This window comes from Dipodomys spectabilis, unplaced genomic scaffold, assembly GCF_019054845.1.
Source record: "Dipodomys spectabilis isolate Male_0828 unplaced genomic scaffold, ASM1905484v1 ptg000001l, whole genome shotgun sequence".
Lineage (NCBI taxonomy): Eukaryota > Metazoa > Chordata > Mammalia > Rodentia > Heteromyidae > Dipodomys > Dipodomys spectabilis.
This window is the reverse complement of record NW_024870678.1, coordinates 19,589,872-19,612,292: the sequence shown is the minus strand read 5'-3', so window position 1 is coordinate 19,612,292 and position 22,421 is coordinate 19,589,872. Positions and strand designations below refer to the sequence as shown.

The following is a 22,421-nucleotide window of genomic DNA, read 5'->3' as shown; positions in this document are numbered from 1 at the left end:
CAACACAAATATTTTTTAGGAAAAAAAATTTAATAAAAACTAAAAAAAAACCCTCCTCTCTACTTTTGTTGAACACTCATTAGATGAATTTTCATTAGAAATATAGAGAAAACTTCTGCTGCCCCATAATTTTCCTATGTCCCAGTACTATGTAAAACAGAGAGTAGAAAAGATTTACCTTGATAGCTGTCATGAATCCAAATTCAAGCTTTTTCCACTATTTACCCCATCACTCAGTCAGCATTTAGTAATTGCTCGGTTACTATGCCTAAGCATGTGGGCCTTGGCTTGAAAAGCTGGTGTGGGGAACACAGCCCGCGAAGTTTCCATCAACTCCGTCTCAGCTGCAGACAGGTCTTGAGTCATCCTGACTCCCCTTGGTTATTGAAGTTATACGGAAACTTCCCTCCACTTTCTTGCCTGCTACCACCTCCAGACAACTGCTTCTTGGGGGTACTATGTGCTGCCTTTCCTTAATTGCTTTTTGAAACACAAGAGATTTTTATCCCCCCCCCCCCCCACATACACATTTTTCTTGTTTTTGCTTTCAAAATGTGTTTGCATATGATCTAGATTATCCTTTAAAAAATAAAAGAAAAAAGATGACACTTTAGATTTTACTATTCCATCTCCTCATTAGCCAGACATTATTTCTCAACACCTCAGCTAGTCTTCCTGTCTAAGGACCCTGATCTATGGTTGTTTTAGACATTCCTAATGAATACATTGCTCCGTTCTTCACCCTGCATGACCTTGTGCTGGCCCTTCTTCCGGTATTGGCATTTCATCCTCAAAGTTTTACTTAGAGTTCTCAGACAGCTATCAACTCTTCAAATCCTAGAAGGAAGGGGGAATTAGGGATTGTACACGTTCATGCCTTAGGATTTTCAAATGGGCATTTCAAAATGGGCATAAAGAATTTGAATTCATTTAGCAAATCTTTAAGGGAATAATGAAGACCCCAGACGGGAGAGTTTCTAGGGAAGAGCCACAAGCTAGTTAGTTTTGTGCAGATGGGCAGCCCACACTCCAGACAGAGAAGGGCAGTGTCCTGGACCAAGATGTTCTTTCTTCTTGGAATCTCGCTTGCTACACTCACCCCTTTCCTCAGAGTTGGGTAGAAAAATTAGATGGTATAGATATACAGTAGTAGGAGTGCACACAAAAATCAGTGAGATCTGAGTCAGGTGTTGGTGGCCTGTAATCCTAGCTAATCAGTAGGCTGAGGATCATGGTTCGAAATCATCAGGGGCTCCTCTTCCTCTTCGCTTAGCTCATGATAGAAGTGGTCTCAGTCTACATGCACTCTTTCCATAATATGCTGCTTCACAACAGGGCCAACGGATCATAGACTGAAACTTTCAAAACTGTAGAGCAATATAAACTATGACCTTCATGCATTCATCACCTCAGGTATTTAGTTACAGTAATGCCTAGATGCCTTCAAGAAAGAAAATGAAGAGAGAAAGCAAAAGTATATTCAGTATACTCACTGAATTATAGAATTCTATTTTCCCCATTGTCTGCCATCATATGATGACTCTTTGCCGTAGATTTGAATATGTTTAATTATGAGTTTGGGTTTTGGTTTTCAAACTGCCAATTGTAAACTATAGGCTCTCTCTAGGGTAGATGGGCAGGTGGAGAAAATTAGAATTGAACATGTTTGCACTCAACAAACATTACTGTTTACTTCTACCCAAAGCCTCTCAAAGCATAGTTAAGCAACACTCAAGCTCTTAGGTATAGGCTAAACCATATGCAATAGACAATATTAGATTTTTAATGAGAAATTACCATTTTCATATGATTTCCCAAGATCTAGAATATGAAAATGAAGATTTTTTTATGCTATTGCTAACAAATTTGTTAGGGTTAAGTAGAATGTGATATACATCATTTTTTTTCATCTATACCTACAAGGAGACTGTGTTCTGTGGCAGGGGGAGTTGGAATATCTATGAAGCAGAAAAAAAGAACAAAATTGAGTGAGTGCAAATTAAAAAAAAATTCTCCTTTGTTTCTTGAAATAAATCCCAGAAAATAGTTGACAGGTCTAAGCGGCCATGAAATGTCTTCTAATAGTCATGATGGTGTCTTGTACTCTTTGAACACACAGGGCTTCTGCCCTCATAGTTCCTGAAAGTCTCTACTCATACTTCACCTTCTCAAGGACTATCGGATTCTCCTACCTGAACCCCACAATTCTACATCCCAATTTCCTCATCATGTTTTACTCTTTAATTTTATTTCTTTGTCACTCTATATAATTTTCTAACACATACAAATTTTTTGTGATAACTATTTTACACGACATAGGTTCCCTGCTGGAATATAAGATTCTCAAGGACAGGAACATTGTCAAGTTTCTTCTGATCATCCAAAGCTGCTAAGAGAAACTCAGTATACATGATTTGATGAAGTCTTGAACAGGCTAGATATGAAACTGAAGGACAAGGTAAAGTAGCTGGAAAGGTACCAGGTCTTTTTGATGGACTGCTTCTATTAAAGTAACCAATCAAAGATTTCATTCTCAGTTTCTATCCTTATATATTGGAAGAGGCTCACGCCAGAACCCAAGGTAACAGTTGATTAAAAAAAAAAATCTCTTCAGATTGACCCATTTTCTGAAAAGAGGAGGATTCTGAAATCTGGAGGATTTATTTGCTCCAGTTAGTTGATATGAGCCACTGTGACCATTGGAGTTTTTTTAAATTAATTTTTGCTTCTTTCAGTATCCCAGAGTAATAAGATGAACTATTCCATCACTCTTTTTTTTATTATAAAATGCAGTGTTAAGATTAAAATACTCTTGGGTTCGTGATGAATGGGGATAGTGATGGAGGCCAAATTTAAAGAGCAGCACAACCACAAACCACAATGGAGGATGCTCTGAATGTGATTCATTCAACCCTGGCAGGAAATATAGGAGTCAAACCTCCAGATCGCAGGGCAAGGATCACCCTGATCCAACCCACAAGCCTGACTCACTAAACCTGCCTAAAGCCAAGGCACAGCAACTGCCTGGTTGATCCAGAGTGGTTTACATGAGCCTGAGCGTGGATAGTACCGCAATGTCATGCACGTTGTATGTAGCAAGTTGCTGAATCTCACAACTGGAAGAAGTAGGTAGAAAACAATTGCCTTTACACAGACAGAAAAAAAACAAAAATAAAAACCAAACCAAAGCAAAGCAATTGTACAGGTTAGGGAACCTACTCTGGGTCACACGGCTGTGAAGGCAGGATTTAACTTCTGATGTCTGCAAGTAGGGAATGAATTCATACTTTATCAATGGACTACCTCCCGAATATAGTGTACATGATGCTTTAGGAGACTATGATAAGCAATCTTTGTAGGTATCATCTTAGGCAGGCAAGGGTAAGAGTTGGTCACCATGAAACTCAACAGGCGAATTTTCTATATTTCAAGAAATAGGATAAACTGCTGCAACATCTTTGCTTACCCTTAAGAGATGGACATTATTAACATATAAATGATGGTCATGAAATATTATTTGGCAATAGAATTAGCCTTATAAAATGGATTCCGTGTCCTCCCCAGACTTCTTCTAGACCTATAAATCTTGACTGGTTACAAAACCTCAGATGTTAGAATAAAGGAGTCATTTGCCTCTCAACGTAATGGCATACTTTACTATGTGTTATCCAGCCACCTTTTATCCTGTGGGTTAGGATGAGTCTGAACTGCCCCAATTCTCTGTCATTGGAAGGCTGAGGTTTGTTGTTGTCTAGAAGTTTGTCCAAATGCGAATCCACTGATTGAGGGAGTGACTGTGGTCTGCCAGTCATGCTGTGTACAAAGGAAGTCGTTTCGTCCAACAGCCTTGTTTGTGTTTTGGAAAACTGCTTCGGTTTATGTCCCATTTCCATTCCCAGGCTCTGCCCTCCCAAAGTAAATAGATGACAAGTCATGGTGTGGGGAGAAAGCATTGGTGCTGCAGGGGTGGGGAGAGAGGAAGGAAAGAGATTTCCCTAGGGCAAAAAGGTCCTCAACAAACCAAGTATAATTTGGAAAGAAACTTCTGTGCCCAAACCACATGGAGTTTACATCAAGATCAACTCCATTTATTAGCATAAACACAGACTCCTAAAAAACTCCATTTACTGCTTCTAAAAAAATGATCAAACATGAATGTAGATTATTATACTAGATTCCAGCTTCAATAGCTAGCAAAAAATGAATCTTTGGGAAGAGGGGTATAATTCACTTACTAAGTGTAAGGCCTTTGGTTAAGTATTGATTTTTTTAAATGATGAATCTTTGTCACATAAACATATCCATCCCCACCTAACCAAACCCCCTCATGGGCAGGGAGAATAAACTTCTACTTGCTTAGAAAACTCACTTGCTTCTAGTATTTCCTTAAAGCAGAAAACTCTTATCCCCAACTGTTATGCTAAATACTGTCTTGCAAGTTTTGATTTTAAGGAGATAATTGCATTAAGAAGACTATGCTTCAAAATTTTGACTAGGTCTGGAAAATAAGTCAATGTTTAGAAATTCCCTTCTTTCTAAGTTTGCTCCCAAGACCTTAATTGACCTCTTTTGAGTTAGAAAGTCCCCTTCTACAACAATAATTAATTGTAATTCTTAATTCGGTGACATGGGAACTCACACAATATCCCTGTTATATATGTCCATCAGCCAAATACATATAACGATGAAAAAATATACATTCACTTTTGCCAAAAGAAACATAGAGCTAAGGAAATAGAAACAAAGGATATTGATTGTATATACAAGGTGGGTGGGAAAGGGCTGGGAAAGGGAAGGTGAATGCTATTTCTAAGCATCTTTTTCATTGGAATTTTGTTTTTGGAAATATGTTTAGACTTTATATACTCCAAAAAATAAAAACTGTCAAACAGGATTGGGCAAGCTCTTAATGGAATACAAATAGAAACAAAGGAACAATTCATGATATTTCAATTGAATATTGTAACTACAGTCAAAAGGGTAAATGAATCCAATTGATTTTGGAATGTAGTATTCTAAGTGTAAATTCCTAGTCCAGGGAAGAAATAAGGCAACACGTCTTGAAAGTCTGCTTAGTAAGTTTGTTGCTTTCAGTAGGATTGCTTAGCAATTCCTGCCCTGTGTGTTAGAGGACAGAGCTAGTGAGAAATGAATTGATGAACTTGGGAGCCAAGCTGTCATTATATATGAAGGGACAGCTTAAGGGGTATGTTTTAAAAAAGTATGCATTTTGGTGAGCTAATTAACCTCATGTGTTTTTATTCATGAAGTTAAAAACATAGAAGTTGGAAAAGTATAGGCAATCAAGGCACTAGGGCCTATTGAATAGAGCCAAGACTTCTTGCAAAATGAGCCAATTTCAAAATTAATCCAGGGAAAGTACAAGAGGAGCCTGAAATATTTGCCAGAAGTACTCAAAATACATTGGAGATGAGTGTGTGTGTGTGTGTGTGTGTGTGTGTGTGTGTGTGTGAATCCTCACAAGAGACCATTTAAAGGAGTTGTTGTAGGCTGACTAAAACAATCTGAGCAACGAAAGAAATCATAATTGCAAAGTTCTTTTAAAATATGCTAGAAGAGAATACACTAAGAATATAAAGGATTTAATTATATATAAAACAAATAAAAAAGGGAAAACTTATAGAATGTTAGCACATGTAAAATAAAGTTTATTTTATTTTTTTATTTTTTTAGTTTGCTTTTTTAAAATTTAATTTTTTTGTCAAAATTTTTTTTAATTCAACCTTCTGAGACTATCATAATAAGAAAATTCATCAGCAATAATTATTAGTAGATACCAAAGCCAGTGAATAGATATTTAATTTTAAAAAACAAGGTATTACAAAGGGAAAAATACCATGTTTACAGAGGAGAAGCTGGGTGAATACCAACTTAACCAAGTGACTAAATTTGGCATCAATAATAATCAACAAATGAATATTATTTACTTCTTCCAAACGTGAAGCATGAATGACAAATGTCACTATTGTACTATACCAGTCACAACTTAATCATGAAGACATGTCAAAAAGCCCCAGCTGAGGAACTGTCTATAAAATAAAACACCAGGACTCTTCAAATTCATCAACATCATTTGTTAAATGCTGAAAGACTATTACACATTGTAAAAGCTCAAAGAAAAAAAGGTTTTGTAATGAATAATTATTTCAGATTCTAGACCACAAAATATCATAAAAGATATTATTAAAAATGTCTTTTAGCCAGGCACCAGTGTTTCTCTCCTGGAATCCTAACTAGTCAGGAGGCTGAGATCTGAGAATCATAGTTCAAAGCCAGCCGGGACAGGAAAGTTCATGAGATTCTTTTCTCCAATTAACCACCAAAAAATTGGAAGTGGAACTGTGGTTCAAGTAGTAGAGTGCTAGGTTTGAGCAAAAACGATCAGGGACAGTACCCAGGCCCTGAGTTCAAGCCTCAGGAGCAATACACACACACACACACACACACACACACACACACACACACACACACACAAACAATATCTTTTGAACCTTTTTATTTAATTCCTTAAAGATAGTAAAAAAAAGAAGAAAGGAGAAAAAGGAAGGAAGGAAGGAAAGAAGGAAGGAAGGAAGGAAGGAAATCTGTCTTTTGAAAGCAAGGTACCATTGGCTCACATTTATAATCCAAGCTACTCAGGACACTAAATCTGAGGGTCCCAGTTTGAAGCCAGCCCAGTCAGAAAAGTCCAGGAGTCTCCAACTCCAATTAGCCAGCAAGAAAGCTGAACTGGAGGCATGGATCAAGCCCAGCAGCCATGAGCAAAAAAGATGTACAAGAGCACAAGGCCTTTGAATTCAGGTCCCAGTACTGGTCCACACACTCACACAAAGTAAATATGTCTTCTAAAATTGAAAACATGTACTAGGCCTATAAATTATATCCTAGCATGTGCCAACACACTAAACTGTCTCACTGTAATTCTATAAGTTAGTGTCTTCCATCTTAGGAAATACAGAGAAGTGTGGAAGTATGTACTCATGACCAGTGCATTATACTCTTTCAGATGACATAATATAGATGTAATATAAACATGCAAAGTAAGATTGCTAACCATTTAAAGCTGAACTGCAGGACAGTAATTCATACTGTCTGAGAAACCTTTCTGTGTATTTAAAATACTCTCTAAATACTATTTAAAAATGCAACTGATTTCATTGTTTTTAGATTTTGAAAGAAGTTCATTACAAAATATAACTACACAATAGAAATTGCAATTTCCCTGTAATTCCATGACCAGCTAGGTCGTTGATATTCTTTACAACTGATTTTTCACATGTACATATTTCTTTGTACTAGGATGAAATAATTACTGAATTTAATGTAATTTAATTACTGAATATTACAAACATTTCTCCTTTTTTTTTTGCCGGTCCTGGGGCTTGAACTCAGGGCCTGGATGCTGTCCTCTTTGTACTCAAGACTAGTGCTCTACCACTTGAGTTATAGCACCACTTCTATCTTCATCTGAATAGGTTATTGGAGATAAAAGTCTCATGTACTTTCCTGACTGTGCTGGTTTTAAACCGGGATCTTCTTGAGCAGCTAAGATTAGAGGCATGAGCCACTAGCATCCAGCTAACATTTGTTTCAGTATTTCCTAACTTCGAAATATACGTTTTATGACATGACAAATATAGAATTGATTCAGTTGCCAAATAACCTACTAGCTCTGTTCTTCATTTTGTTTAGAAAATGTTAGGCAGCAGAATATAAATGAAGATTATAAATGACATAACAAATATAATAGGAAGGTATAATGTGGCAAAGTCCACACAAAAATGTGATTTTTTAAAAAAAATAATGCAGGTTCAGAATGAGTATAATAAAATGGATGTGGCAGAACCTTTAAGTGAGTCACAGAAAAATATCAAGCTTTATTTTATGATTTCCCAACAGAAAATATCATCTTCATTTTGCCCAAATTATTTTATAGGTTATATTAAATAATGGTTTCAAATGAGGGTAGGTATGTCTTCAGTTGTAGAATTTCAGAGACAGGCAGCTCTGCTTTGTCCTGATAAAAGTCAAGACCGGTAAGGAGTTCTACATCTCGGACACGGGCAACATGGGCTAGAAACCTTTCTTCCACCCAGAGATCATTTGTTTTGTTTCCCTGAAAAAGACAAACACAAGATTGTTTTCCACAGGCATGAGTTTTCATTAATATATTTTATTACTTAGATATCCTTTCATGACGTTTCTTGCTTTTAAACCAAATTTGTTTAAATTGAATGTTATTATTTATTAAAGCAAAAAGGGTAAGATGTATTAAATGGTACATAGGCCACCATGAACATATTTTAGCCAGTTTTATATTTACTTCAGTTTTTTTTTTTTTTTTTTGTCAGTTGTGAGGCCTGAACTCTGGGCCTGGGCGCTGTCCCTGAACTCTTCAGTTCAAGGTTAGCACTCTACCACTTGAGCCACAGTGCCACTTCTGGCTTTTTTCTGCGTATGTGGTACAGAGGAATTGAACTCAGGGCCTCATGCATGCAAGGCAAGCACTCTACCACTGAGCCACCTTCCCAGCCCTTTACTTCAGTTTTATGTGTACTTCAGATAAACAAAATTCAATAGTGGCTTATGAGTTTTCAAGCTTATGTAAATGACATGGTATTTTCCAATTATTTTTCTCATTCAACTTTATAATTTATCCAGAGTGATATATCTAGGTCTAGTTAGATCATTACGGTTTTATTGTTGTATGGTGTGTGTGTGTGTGTGTGTGTGTGTGTGTGTGTGTGTGTGTGTGTGTGTGTGTGTGTGTATTTTTGCAAGCATGCTAGTCCTAGAGCTTGAACTCAGAAACTGGGTACTGTCTCTGAACTTTTATATACAAAGCTAGCACTCTACCACTTGAGCCACAGCACCACTTCTGGCTTTTTCTGAGTAGTTTATTGGAGATAAGCATCTCATGGACTTTCTGCCTGGGCTGACTTTGAACTGGGATCCTCAGATCTCAACCTCTTCAGTAGCAAGGATTACAGGTGAGAACCACAGGTACCTAGCTGTTTTTAACTGTAGTTTTTAAATTTAGGGTAGCCTATTATTCTCTTTATCATACTTATAGATTTTCCTTGCTATTATAATAAATTATTCTCTAATGAGTAACAACTTCTCCAGTGTTTAAGAGCATAAATTTCTTAAGCATGGAAAGAAAATATTAGGTCATAGAATACATACACTTTCAACTGTACTAGATATTAACATACATTCTTCAAAGTATCTATGCTAATTTTATACTCCAATAGGCAATAGAATTGTTTTCAGACACTCACATTTCATAGATATGAAACAGTGTTTTATGCATGTTCAAATTTTGTTATCCTGAACATTTTTATAGCTCAAGATCTTTTTAGATATTTCTATCCATTTTCCTGCAAATGACATAATTTCATTTTTCTTTATGGCTGAATAAATCTACACTGTTCTTACCAGGTTTTCTTAATCCACTTCTAGGAATCTGCCTTGTCAATATGGGGTGCACTTCTCAGACTTTTCACCTAGTTGGCTAGCCCTAGCTTAGATATTTACATATTTAATAAAACTTGGAGTCTGAACAAGTTTTTACTATATATAATTAGATCAAACAAGTTAGAATCATAGATTTCTGTGATACTTTTTATTCACTATTAATTTTCTATTATGCATGTGTTATTTTCAATTATTTTAGCAAAGTGAAGTTTCAACGTTTCTTCTTTCTTTCTTTCCTTCCTTCCTTCCTCCCTCCTTTCCTTCCTCCCTCCTTTCCTTCCTTCCTTCTTTCCTTCCTTCCTTCTTTCCTTTCTTTCTTTCATTCTTTCTTTCTTTTCTTTCTTTCCTTCCTTCCTTCCTCCCTCCTCTCCTTCCTCCCTCCTTTCCTTCCTTCCTTCTTTCCTTCCTTCCTTCCTTCCTTTCTTTCTTTCTTTCTTTCTTTCTTCTTTCTTTTTCTCTCTTTCTCTCTCTCTCTTTCTTTCTCTCTTTTTTCTTTCCTTCCTTCCTCCCTCCTTTCCTTCCCCCCTCCTTTCCTTCCTTCCTTCCTTCCTTCCTTCCTCCTTCCCTCCCTCCCTCCCTCCCTCTCTCTCTTTCTTTCTTCTTTCTTTCTCTCTCTCTTTCTCTCTCTCTCTTTCTCTCTCTCTCTTTCTTTCTCTCTCTCTCTCTTTCTCTCTTTCTTTCTTTCTGGCCTTTTTCTTTTTGCTTATGTGGCGCTGAGGAATCGAACCCAGGGCCTCATGCAAGCTCTCTACCACTGAGCCACCTTCCCAGTTCCTGAATTTTTTATATGTATGTGTTCGTTCAGAAAAAATTAATGCCAGGTTTAAGATAGGATCTTAAGATTTGTTTCTACAATAAAGAATTAATAATATCATTCTTTTATGAGCATGCATAATATAGATAAGGAAAATATCTAAGGCATGTAGAAGATATAAATCCACATGTTCACATATGCAGACATCTTTGATATTAATTACACAGCTTTATGTCATCTACAGTAAAGCTCACTTTTATGTCATACATCCACAAAGGACATAAAGAACATTTTAGATAGAATCACTTTTACGAAAGCCCAGAGGAGCTTTGCCACATGGTGTTCTCAGGCCCCGAGCTCTCCCAGCGCATACTCACAGGACAGCTCTCCACGTTGGTGGGTCGATGGGGGATGATGAATGGTAGGACATCCAGCCACCCGGGGCAGTTGTCTGGTGTGTGGCTTCTGTCTTTACAACTCATCAGCACCACAAAGTAGTGAGTTGGGATGGGAACATCCGTGTTGGCTATGTGTCTAAAAGGATAATTTGATATTATTGTATTTTTGCTTCTGAAGATTATAGAAATTTTACAATCATTTCAAAGAGATGTCATGGTAAAAAATACAATACAAGAAAGTAGTAGATGGAAAGTACAAAATTGTTACCATATGCTTCTACTTCAATCAGCCTAAAAGGAATTTATAGGACAAAGATAACCTTAGTATAAGATTATGGGGAAATATAGAATGCAAAGAAGCAAACACAGGGTTCTACCTCCTGTGTTCCATAGTTCATACTCACAATACTATTTTCTAATAGAACAAGATGTAGGAATGAAAGCACTTTGATTCCAACCATGCCAAATCATTCCACTAGACTGATCCCACCTAATCCATGTTCCCTTGACTTTAACAAAGAGATCATCTGAACTATCAGCTCCACAGCATAGATTTGGGAGTAAATCTCCACAACTGATAGGACAGGGCTATGGTTTTAACAATGTAAAGGATTTTAGTGCAAAATAAAGGATATGAGCTGGTATAAGTGTAAATATATGACTGTAATTTACAACATGGACAATCCAGACAGTCTGTCTCCACATTCTGACTTTGTAATTTAGTAGTTTTAGAATCTAGACAATTTATTTAATCTTTCTTTGTCTTGTTTTTCTCATCTCCAATGGGTTGTTAGTGGAACCTAACATAAGCTAATTTGTAGATTAAATGAAGTACAGGTATATGCTTAGAAAAACATCTAACATGTAGCAAAATGCCCAAAATGTTTCTTAGAATTATGAAAAGATAAAAGGGAGAATCAATCAATGATGAAATAAGAACCAGAGGAAAAGTCACATATATTGTTTTATCAGAAGGTGTAAGTAGAAATATTGTTTGCTACAGTCTAGCCTGAAATACTGAAAGTGTTTAGTTGAGTCCTCTGTTATAATAATAATAATAAGAAGAAGAAGAAGAAGAAGAGAAGGAGGAGGAGGAGGAGGGAGAGGAAGAAGAGGAAGAAAGAAGAAGCAGCAGCAGAAGCAGAAGGAGAAGGAGAAGAAGGAGAAGAAGAGAAGAAGAGGAAGAAATAATACTGGAGGAAAGTTCAATTGCTATGTACTACCTTCAAAATGTATTCTCAGCAACCTGTTGAGACCAAGTTTAGTATTGAGATGTACACTTTGGCCGCACTAGCTTTTTACCTGAAATTTATGTACATTCTCTTTGGGGAGATGCATCATAATTTACTTGCTATTTTTTTTAACTTTTCTAAGGTAAACCTAGTCTTTACTTTTTTTATTATTGGACTGGTTATGTATATGTATTTACTGATAGTACACCAAGTCCCCTTAGCTTCTTAGACTTTGTAAAATTTCATTTTATCTCTATTCTTCAGTTTATAAATTTCCTAATCTTTACCTAGATTTTTTTTTGTTCTGTGTTTAAAAGTTTTGCATTACAATTCCTTGGTTAAATATTTAGATAACTAGGGACTTGGAAAGTGGCTCAGTGGTAGAGTGCTTGCCTCGCATGCATGAGGCCCTGGGTTCAATTCCTCAGTAACACATAAACAGAAAAGGCTGGAAGTGGTGCTGTGGCTCAAATGGTAGAGTGCTAGGCTTGAGCTGAAGAGCTGAGGGACAGCCCCCAGGCCCAGAGTTCAAGCACCACAACTAAAAAAAAATATTTAGATAGACTAGGTTAAAAAGAGATAATAATAGCATCTGAACATGAATATACTATATAATATTTGGAACACAAAACTTTCATTTAGAATCCTAGAATTTTCCCCTTATAATACCTTATTTCTAAGTCAGCGTCAAATACTTACTCTGTAATTTCATTTGGAGCATCAAAATGACCATCATAATTATAATCAAATATTGGTCCACTGATGACATTTACTCCATTTCTTTCCACTGCATATTTAATAAGAAGAACCTCATGGAAGTAATCCCACATTTCTATAAGTAAATCAACAGGATGTCAAAAGTATCAACCCCTATTGAACATGGGAGTTTTTTCTATTATAGACAGGTGTATTTAAATAGCATCAACTTCTATTTCTGTGAATATCAGTGATAATGAGGTAATTCTATATAGTAGTTTATGTAACAAAAACAAGCAAGTGCAGTAATGATTTCTTTTTGTTCCTATAGTTGTGGACTTGAAATTATAGTCAAATATGTCTCCAGATTTCTCCATAGAGGCAGTTACTCTGAGGACAGTGTGTTTTAAAAATGATCCATGCAGATGCCAATGGCTCACACCTCTAATCCAAGCTCTTCAGGAGGCTGAGATCTGAGGATCACGGTTTGAAGCCGGCCTGGGCAGAAAAATCCCTGTGAGACTCTTATCTCCAATTAATCACTCAAAAACCAAAAGTGGCGCTGTGGCTCAAGTGGTAGAGCACTAGCCTTCAGCACGAAGAGGCTCAGGGACAGCACCCAGACCCTGAGTTCAAGCCGGGTATAAGTGGCTCATACTTGTCATCATAGCTACTTCAGAGGCTGAGATCTGAGGATTGTGGAGTCAAGCAAGCTAGAGCAAGAAACTCCATGAGACTCTTACCTCCAATTAGCCACCAGAAAACCAGAAGTGGAACTGTGGCTCAATATGGTAGAGCACCAGTCAAGCAAAAAGCTCAAAAATAGTGCCTAGGCTAGCCACATGACTAATAAACAAATAACAACAACAACAACAAAGATCCCAACATTCATGTTGTTGTGTTTATTATCATTCTGGGAACAAAAACTTAACTTTGTTTAATTACAGTGGAAATAAAATTTCACTTTGTAAAAATGTTTAGTTTAATTTGTAAACAAATTTTCAGAATTCTAGCGACAAGTCATTCAAAGTTGAAGTAAGTTGAAAAAAACTATGATCCTCATTTCCCATATTTAAAATAATATAAATAATATAATGAGTCATTAATCTCCATAACAAATGGCAATAATCACATATAGGTTGAGTTTGGAAGTTCAGAAGTTCATAATCATTTTAAGCTTAATATCCCAAATACATACTTACTTTTGAATTCTTCATACATAGGGACCAAATTACTTGTAATTAAAGCATCATAGAGATTATTACTGTTCGCTGAAAAACAAATGGATTTTTATTAAATCTAGGGATTGAATATGTAATATAATATGTATATATAGTAAGTCTGATTTAATATATATGTATTATTTGTTTCCATTAAGACATTTTACTCACTAGATCTCAGAATCTAAATTATGAATCTTTGTCTTCAAGAAAGAAAAGCTAAGCCGGGCGCTGGTGGCTCACGCCTGTAATCCTAGCTACCCAGGAGGCTGAGATCTGAGGATCGCCATTCAAAGCCAGCCCAGGCAGGAGAGACTGTGAGACTCCTATCTCCAATAAACCACCAGAAAACCGGAAATGGCGTTGTAGCTCAAGTTGTACAGCGCTCGCCTTGAGCTGAAGAGCTGAGGGATAGCGCCCAGGCCCAGAGTTCAAGCCCCACGACCGACCCAAAAAAAAAAAAAAAAAGAAAGAAAAGCTATATATCAAGAGTAATTATATTCTTAGAATCTGAAGTTATTGCAAATTTTTATGATAATTTCATTTCTTGATGAGCAGGAAAAAGACTTAAGTTTTAGAAAAATCACACTAGTTTTGGTACGATCCCCAGAGAGATCTTTGAAAACAAAACAAAACAAAAATGAAAACCAGCTTTAAAAAGTTTATTCCACCACTTAATCCACAGCTTAAAGTTGTTGGATACAAAGCCTGAGTGATAGCTCAGGCTGGGGCTGGTTTCTGTTCACAAACAGCAGCTGTATTCTCAATGGAGACTTTAGGTTGGGCAGCAGCCAGAACAAATATTTTTTTAGATGCTTGTGTTGCTCTCTCTCCAAGGAGTTTTCCATTTAAAATGTAAACGTAAACCTGCCAAACTCAAACTCTCTAGACATCTGGGCGAGATTAGAACTGATGTGGGATTCCCAAAGAAAAATCAACTTGTCTTTATGATAGCTATTGTCCTACTTTTGACCAGCCAACAACCACTGGAAACCTCTTGGGCAGCTAGTTTGGCCCAAGCAGGTAGTTTTGGTGGCCAGTATATGTTTAAGGCACATGCCAAATTCAGCTGATGAGGGCTTTCTAAGCTATTGCTCTAAAAAAGAGCTCTACTAACCAGGAGGATAGAGGAAGCCGTGGGTGATATTCTTGTCTGCTAAATAGAAGGAACATTTTTGGCTCTCAGAAGGAGCAACCCTGACATCAGCCCGCAGACAGTCTGGGATAGTGGGAGGAAGAGGCGATGTGTCTCCCTGCTGAAAGAGAGAAAAGGGGAAAAAAATTACGCCCACGGTCATGGCTCCCACATTGCCTTAAATGGTTTGTAACTTCCCTAGAGTGTTTTTCATTTACTCTCTTCCTATTTTCTTAGTGAATCAGGTCTACGCACGCAGTGGAAATGGATGTCTTCAGCAGTGTTTTTTTCTGTGGTTCACTTCTGGTTAGGGGACACTGAGAGGGCAAATCAAATATGCCTCAGAATGGAATATTTGCAGAGTAAATCCTGAATTGAGAGCAGAGGAGTAATGGTTGATCTTGCTAAAAACAAAAACAAACAAACAAACAAAAACCAACTGAAATCTTTTTCAGGACTTATGTGGTGATATGTGCTGCATATGCATAATAAACATTAAAAAACAAAATACACACTGTTCTAGACATGTAAGTATGAATTAGCTATATTATTCTTTAGTGGGAAAAGAAAATCTAACCAACCTAAAAGCAATTCCAAGAAGCTGTGTTTGTCTAAATATATAAATATACTTCTTTTTCTTTCTGGCAGTACTAGAGATCAAATTCAGGGTTTTAAGCTTGCTAGGCAAGCACTCTAAGCTTGAGCTCTGCCTCTAATCCTGAGGATACTTCACATGTTTGGATTAAAATAAGCTTGTAGATATGCTTCATTATGAAATAGAAGATTTTTTAAAAATTTTCTTTGTAGCTCTATGTAGAGTCTGTTACTTGATTCGCTAGGAGCATTCTGCCTCATGCTGCCTAACCTCAGTATTAAAGTAATAATGTAATATATGATCATCATATTTTGATTATTATGAGTAAATGAATATTACTTTAATTAGTTGGTTTAGTTTTGTTTTGTCTGAGACCAGGACTCAAGCTCAGGCTCTGACACTTGTACTCACGGACAGATGCCCTACCAGGTGAATCACGCCTCCAACCCATTTGTTTAATTTTTTTTAGAGATTTTCTATGATCTCTATTGTCCACAACATTTTTTCTCAACAGATTTGAAATTATTTCAAAAGGAAAGCTAAGTTAAATTAATGTGTCCTACCTTCACTCACTGTATTGTGGAATCAGGCTGGAGTCTAGATTAGGTGAGAGGTGAAGATAAGACAAGCCCAGGAAAAGCCCTTCGGGGCCTTAACAAACTCCTGAACAAACTGCAATATTCCAGTTGGAAAACATGGTACAAGAGCAGAAGAAGATCAACTTGGTTGAACACAGACTTTTATCTTTGCTGTCTTCCAAAATCCCATGGAAAGGGAAGTTGCACTGAAGATCCATGAGAGGACACAAATATTTAAGAGTTGGAAAGCAGATGAACAAAGGCTCAAGCCTTGATCCTGAAAAGCTCAGGGAAAATGCCCAGGCTCTGAGTTCAAGCCGGAGGAGGAGGAGGAGGAGGAGGAGGAGGAGGAGGAGGAGGAGGAGGAGGAGGAGGAGGAGGAGGAGGAGGAGGAGGAGGAGGAGGAGGAGGAGGAGGAGGAGGAGGAGGAGGAGGAGGAGGAGGAGGAGGAGGAGGAGGAGGAGGAGGAGGAGGAGGAGGAGGAGGAGGAGGAGGAGGAGGAGGAGGAGGAGGAGGAGGAGGAGGAGGAGGAGGAGGAGGAGGAGGAGGAGGAGGAGGAGGAGGAGGAGGAGGAGGAGGAGGAGGAGGAGGAGGAGGAGGAGGAGGAGGAGGAGGAGGAGGAGGAGGAGGAGGAGGAGGAGGAGGAGGAGGAGGAGGAGGAGGAGGAGGAGGAGGAGGAGGAGGAAATGGAGCAACACTGACTGCTGGTTGAGTTAACTTCCACGGGATTTTAAGATTGATATTTCCTAACATTCATCTTTATCATTTCTTTTTAGTATCTAAATTTCAGTGCATTTTTTGGAAGAAACATATAATACATAACTGTAGCTACAGAAACATTTTTCTGTACTGTAAGAATACTGAAATGCTTATGTCCAACTGTTAAAATAATGAAAAATTTAAAGCAGCCATGTTATTGTAACTTATACCTGCTGGTTATAAAAGTCGTACCCAACAATTTAGTTGGGCAATGTGGGTACTTTTTCCCTTAAGGGGTATACACATCAGGTTGAAGGAAATGGTCCAGGATGACTTATAATTAGGAAGTATTTAACAAGCCACAGGTACTGGTGGCTTGTGCATAACTACTCAGAAGGCTGAGATCTGAGGATCATGGTTCAAAGCTATCCCGGGCAGGAAAGTCCATGAGACTCTCAGCTCCCATTAACCACCAGAAAACCAGAAGTAGAGCTGTGGCTCAAAGAGCTAGAACACTAGCCTTGAGCAAAAAAGTTCAGGACAGTGCCCAGGCTGAGTTCAAGCCCTGTGACCAAAAAAAAAAAAGTTTTCTGTCAACTGAAAATCTTGAGATTTATTTCTTGGAAAGACCAAGTGTGCCCTCCTTTAAAAGATGATGTGATATCCAGGCAGTTCTGCCCTAGAAGGAAAGTGGAGAGGGTGTCTCATGTTCCCTGAGTCCTAGTCTCAAGACAAAAGGCCATGATGAGCCATTACCACCATTCAACATACATGCACACAGCTTCCATCTGGCAACTTGTCAGAGGCCATGGCATTTCTGAAGACACAGGAAAATCAGGAAAAGAGTCCAGAGAGCTCAGGTGTACACATATGTAAATCTGGGCCCACTACCTCTCAAAATCCTTCCTGAGAGGTCAGGATGAGCAGAGACGGAAAAACAAGATGCTGATACTTCTAGTCCAATAGGGTAACCAAACAGAACTTGAACCGCAGATAAAGTTACTTTTAGGAAAGTGATAGATGATGCTTAGTTGCAGGGGGACTGGAGAGCTAACAGATCATTATTTGAAGGTCGGACAGCTATAATCTTATTTTGTGGTAAAGATAACTATCTACAGTTTTAATTATATGTCTGATGGTTTGATATTTTTCCACAAAGAAAGTGATTTTTGAAATTAAAAAACATGTTGGGACACATAATCATAGCCCTGGTTTTTGAAGACTCACAAAACATGATTAGGTTGTAATTTATGAGTAATAAAGTTAAGAAACCAAAAGGCTTCAAAAAATGCAATGACTTGATATGAAACCAGTCATGTTCCTCATTATCGCCTCGGTGTCTCCAGTTGAGAGAAAACAAGAAATGGTGGGAAATATTCTACTTTATTCTACCTTTTAGTTAAGTTTGAGTAGTTCTATTAATCCCAGAAAATTTTCTGAAACATAAAAGATCACTTTTTATGAGCTACTGAGAAACAAAGGGAGGAGGGAGATTTATGTTCCCACAGATAAGATTAATCTAACATATCTCTAGTGAGTATTGTATATACATTATCAAATGCTCAGCAATAAAGGAATTTACTGGACAAAATGCAATGATTCAATGATATGGAAAATAGACATACGTAGTATAACAAAATAGACATATTATACTTATATGTATATTGTGGGTAGTGTGCTACAATTTGCTTCTCTGAAAGCCTTTTGATTTTATATAAACTTCTGAAGTATCTAAACAACAATCACAATTCCTGCTTTTATTTTAACTTTTTATTTAAAATTTTATTTTATTTTAAATATTTTAAATCCGTTTGCGTCTACCTACTGAACTGGAGGTCCAGAAACAAAACCCACAGAAAGCCTGACCAGACTTATGGTTTTGAAGTTGTTGTAGGACCATGATTTCGAGTCATAATTACTTCCTCAGAACTCTTCTAAGATAACAACAAAAATTAGAAAGCCCACTGAAACCACAGAAAAACAAAAACTCCATAAAACTTAAAGGCACAAACCAATTAGACCCATGTTCCCAAAAAAAGTGCCTATTTAAAGTCCAATTTTTCAAACACAGACCTGATTTACAACATTTTTATGTGAATCTCAAAACATCCTTGTATGTAATTTTCTTGAACCACAACACATGAACAGAGTAATTTCTGAATTAGAAAGCAGAAAATTGCTAGAATTCCATCCTGTCACATGGAGGGAGAAATAGACAAGTAGTTCTGTGGGATCAGAGAAAGGACAGACTCTTTTGGTAACAAAGAAGCTAGTTTTAAAACAATAACAAAGAAGAATTGTATTCAGCCCCCAGCTTGTATCCAAGTTAAAATCTCTCTGCCTTTAGTTTCCACCAAAGGTCATATAAATTCAGGAATGCAACACAACAGGGGAAAGTGGTAAAAAACATGGATATCTCCTTTAACTCCACGCATCCTTAGTACCTGCCTGGATGTTTCAAAATCAAGACCTGAATAATAAGTCAGACCCTGAATATATAACTCTCTCAAGAATAGATGACCTGTGTGCACGTGAGGAAAGCAAGGCTCACACCACTCTGCCTGTGAACTCAGGTAACTGTCAGTGAAATATTTGCCCTCATTGGGAAACAAACATTTGAGCTCTGTTACAAATGACCACAATTGAGCCCTTGTCAGCAACAGAGCTGGCTTCCAAAACACACACAGCTTTAATTCATAGTAGGAAAATATGCTTATTTTTCTCCATAAATTCTGAATGGGAACAAGAAGAGCAGATAAACTAGATAAAACCAGTTACTTCCTTTGCTCTACAAGCAGGGGCACCCTGAGTAAAAATCATGATGGCTACAGTTTGCCATCCATAAAGTACTATATTTTTCTCACCATACAAAGCATCCTGATTATTTATTTGCCCTTCTGGCTGGCAGTACTGCTTTATCTTTTAAAGTCTTTGAAAATAATGGTTGAAACTGAGGCATCCAATCCATTCCATTCAATAAGCACTTACTGGGCAGCTCAGTGGTGCTAAATATTTTAACTAAAACTACCTCCAAGCCTGAAGCAGTGTTTGGATTGGTTTTTGGCAGACCGATTTACATTTCCATGACTATTAATAAGTCTGAATTGTTTGTCTCATATCTTTTATCCATTTATTAACTCAGATTCTTGCTGTTCTCTTATTTATTTACAGATTTTACTATGTATTCTGGATCCTTATTATTCTAGATATTCATCACTTGTTCCTTATATACAATGGAAATGACACATGGTGTCTTTTTGTCACACATTAATGTTAATGTAATCAAATTAAATTCCTCTATGATTTGTTGTTGTTCTGTCCTGAGAAATCTATATCCAAAGGTGATAAACATATACACAAAGAAAAATATGAGTGCTGGAGATGTGGCTCAGTGATATCACAACAATCTAGCAAGCAAGAGGCCCTGTGTTCAAGACCTAGTACTGCCAACAAAGAAAACTATAGATTTGCTATTCATATTTAGGTCTACAAATCCACTGGCAGTTTAATTTTGTGTATGATGTGAGGTACGGTTCTGCTGTTCTGATGGATAGCCATCTGTCTTGGCACCACTGGGTGAAAATTTGCTTGATAGTAAGGAACAGAGAGGTTTTAAGTAAGTAGATTCTCAACCTAGTGAGCACTAAGTCACAGTCTAACTTATTATTGTGCCTAATCTCTCAAGGAAGGAACATCTGGTTCCCATCATGCCTCTTGTGACTTTCATAGCACAGAGAAGATAGTAAATTCTTGTTAAATAAAATTTTGAAGCCTAATATTTTATTTTTTATTATTTTATTTACTAAAGAAAAATAACCAGAAGGCTGCTCAGAATCCGACATCATAACAAACACAGTCTGGGGGTTGAATTTCCAGCTGTGTTAAAAGTCTCCTAAGAGGGGCTGGGAAGGTGGCTCAGTGGTAAAGCGCTTGCCTTGCATGCATGAGGCCCTGAGTTCAATTCCTCAGCACCACATAAGCAAAAAGAAAAAAGCCAGAAGTGGCGCTGTGGCTCAAATGGTAGAGTGCTAGCATTGAGCTGAAGAGCTGAGGGACAGCGCCCAGGCCCAGAGTTCAGGCCCCACGACCGGGGCCTCCTAAGAAAGTTTCCTCTCCATCTTCTGCTCTTTCTTCCTCCCTTTACCTCCACTCAACCCTGTCTTCGCCACTTGCCTATATGCCAAGCTGAATGTACTCCTCTCCCTGCCCTGGTCATGTTCAGTGATTCTCTCTCTGTCTCTCTGTCTCTGTCCCTGCTTCTGTCTCTGTCTGTCTGTCTGTCTGTCTCTCTCTCTATCTCTTACACACACACACACACACACACACACACACACACTCATACATGCATACATTTGAACAGAGAGGGGAGAGAGAGAGAATCTTTCTGACCTGTGATAACCCACCATACATATACTTGAAAATTACCAAATGAATAGAATATCTCTGTACATGCTATAAATTGTTTGAAATCTTCTTTACCTTCCTTACTAAGGAGCAAACTGGCCTGTAAAAATTTGCTAATTTCTCCAGGCAAATGACAGTATTCTTTTTTCATACACATAAAACACTTATAAAAAGCCTTTTTATCTATAAGCTATAGGAAAGTGAATTTTCTCTCTGGTCTCTTATGCAAAACAGAACTCAACATGAAAGAATGAGTTTGGTTTCAGCCTCCATGGGTCGGTGGACCCGGGATCTTACCGGCAGGGGGACGTTGTATGAGCTCCACAGGGGCATCCTTATAGCCTTCCCAAACCCACTGACGTACTCTCTGTGGTAAAGCAGGCAGTGCTCCTTGTTCTTCTGCATAACCCTGGGCTTCCCAAATGGCAAATTTGCTCTCACTGTTGCTGTTACTAAAATGCAATAACATACATAATTGTGACATTAGCAAATGCTACTAGGTATAGAATAACTCCTACTGGCTGATTTGTTATGTGTCAGATGTTCCATAGTTATCTAGTTTTCATAGTTAACTTCTTTGAAATCTTTCAGTCCTAGGAGGTAGGGTTTACTCTCCACTTCTATTAAAAACGAAGACTTAAAGAAGTACGTTGGCCAAGTAAAGGGCTTAGAAAGGATCTGAAAACGGTTTTCTTTGGCTCCTTACAATTCACAAGATATCTATGGGGTTCTTTTCTTTTCTTCTTTCCTTTTTTCTTTGGTTTACTCCCTTCGACAGGAGGGACTGTTTTTGATATCTGTACCTTTTGTCTTATATATAAATTTATCTGATTTAGGACAGGGAAGGAAAAGCACAGAAATCGTGGGACAAAGTGTGAACCAATTCAACAATGAGACCCACTAGACATGTTGGAAATGAACTACACAACTTGGCAGGGGAGGCAAGTTGAGAGGGGAGAAACTGGAAGAGAATGCCGGAGGAGGTGACACTGTTCAAAAGGAAATGTACTCATTACCTGACTCATGTAACTGTAACCGCTCTGTACATCCCCTTTATAACAAAACTTTTTAAAAAAGAAAGTAACTAAAAAAATCAAAATCTAAAATGATAATATACACATACACACACATTCACACACTCTCTTTTTTCTCTATTGTTTCTTGGCAATAAACTCTACATTCAATAGTCTCAGATAACACTCAATAATACTA

General features: G+C 37.6%; 1 protein-coding gene across 2 annotated transcripts in view; it reads right to left on the bottom strand.

Moving 5' to 3' along the window:
- Positions 1 to 7,874: 7,874 nt before the first annotated feature.
- Positions 7,875 to 22,421, bottom strand: part of Enpp3 (ectonucleotide pyrophosphatase/phosphodiesterase 3) — a 55,682-nt gene continuing 41,135 nt past the window's right edge. Inside the window, exons 20-25 of one of the 2 annotated variants that reach the window (XM_042681778.1) lie at positions 21,507 to 21,661; positions 14,916 to 15,054; positions 13,781 to 13,849; positions 12,582 to 12,714; positions 10,630 to 10,786; positions 7,875 to 8,137 (exon numbers count right to left, since the gene is read on the bottom strand). In XM_042681778.1, coding sequence (XP_042537712.1) covers positions 7,964 to 8,137; positions 10,630 to 10,786; positions 12,582 to 12,714; positions 13,781 to 13,849; positions 14,916 to 15,054; positions 21,507 to 21,661 — 827 coding nt within the window. In that variant the 3' untranslated portion in view covers positions 7,875 to 7,963. The remainder of the gene's footprint in view (positions 8,138 to 10,629; positions 10,787 to 12,581; positions 12,715 to 13,780; positions 13,850 to 14,915; positions 15,055 to 21,506; positions 21,662 to 22,421) is intronic. The other variant, XM_042681858.1, reaches the window with a different exon arrangement.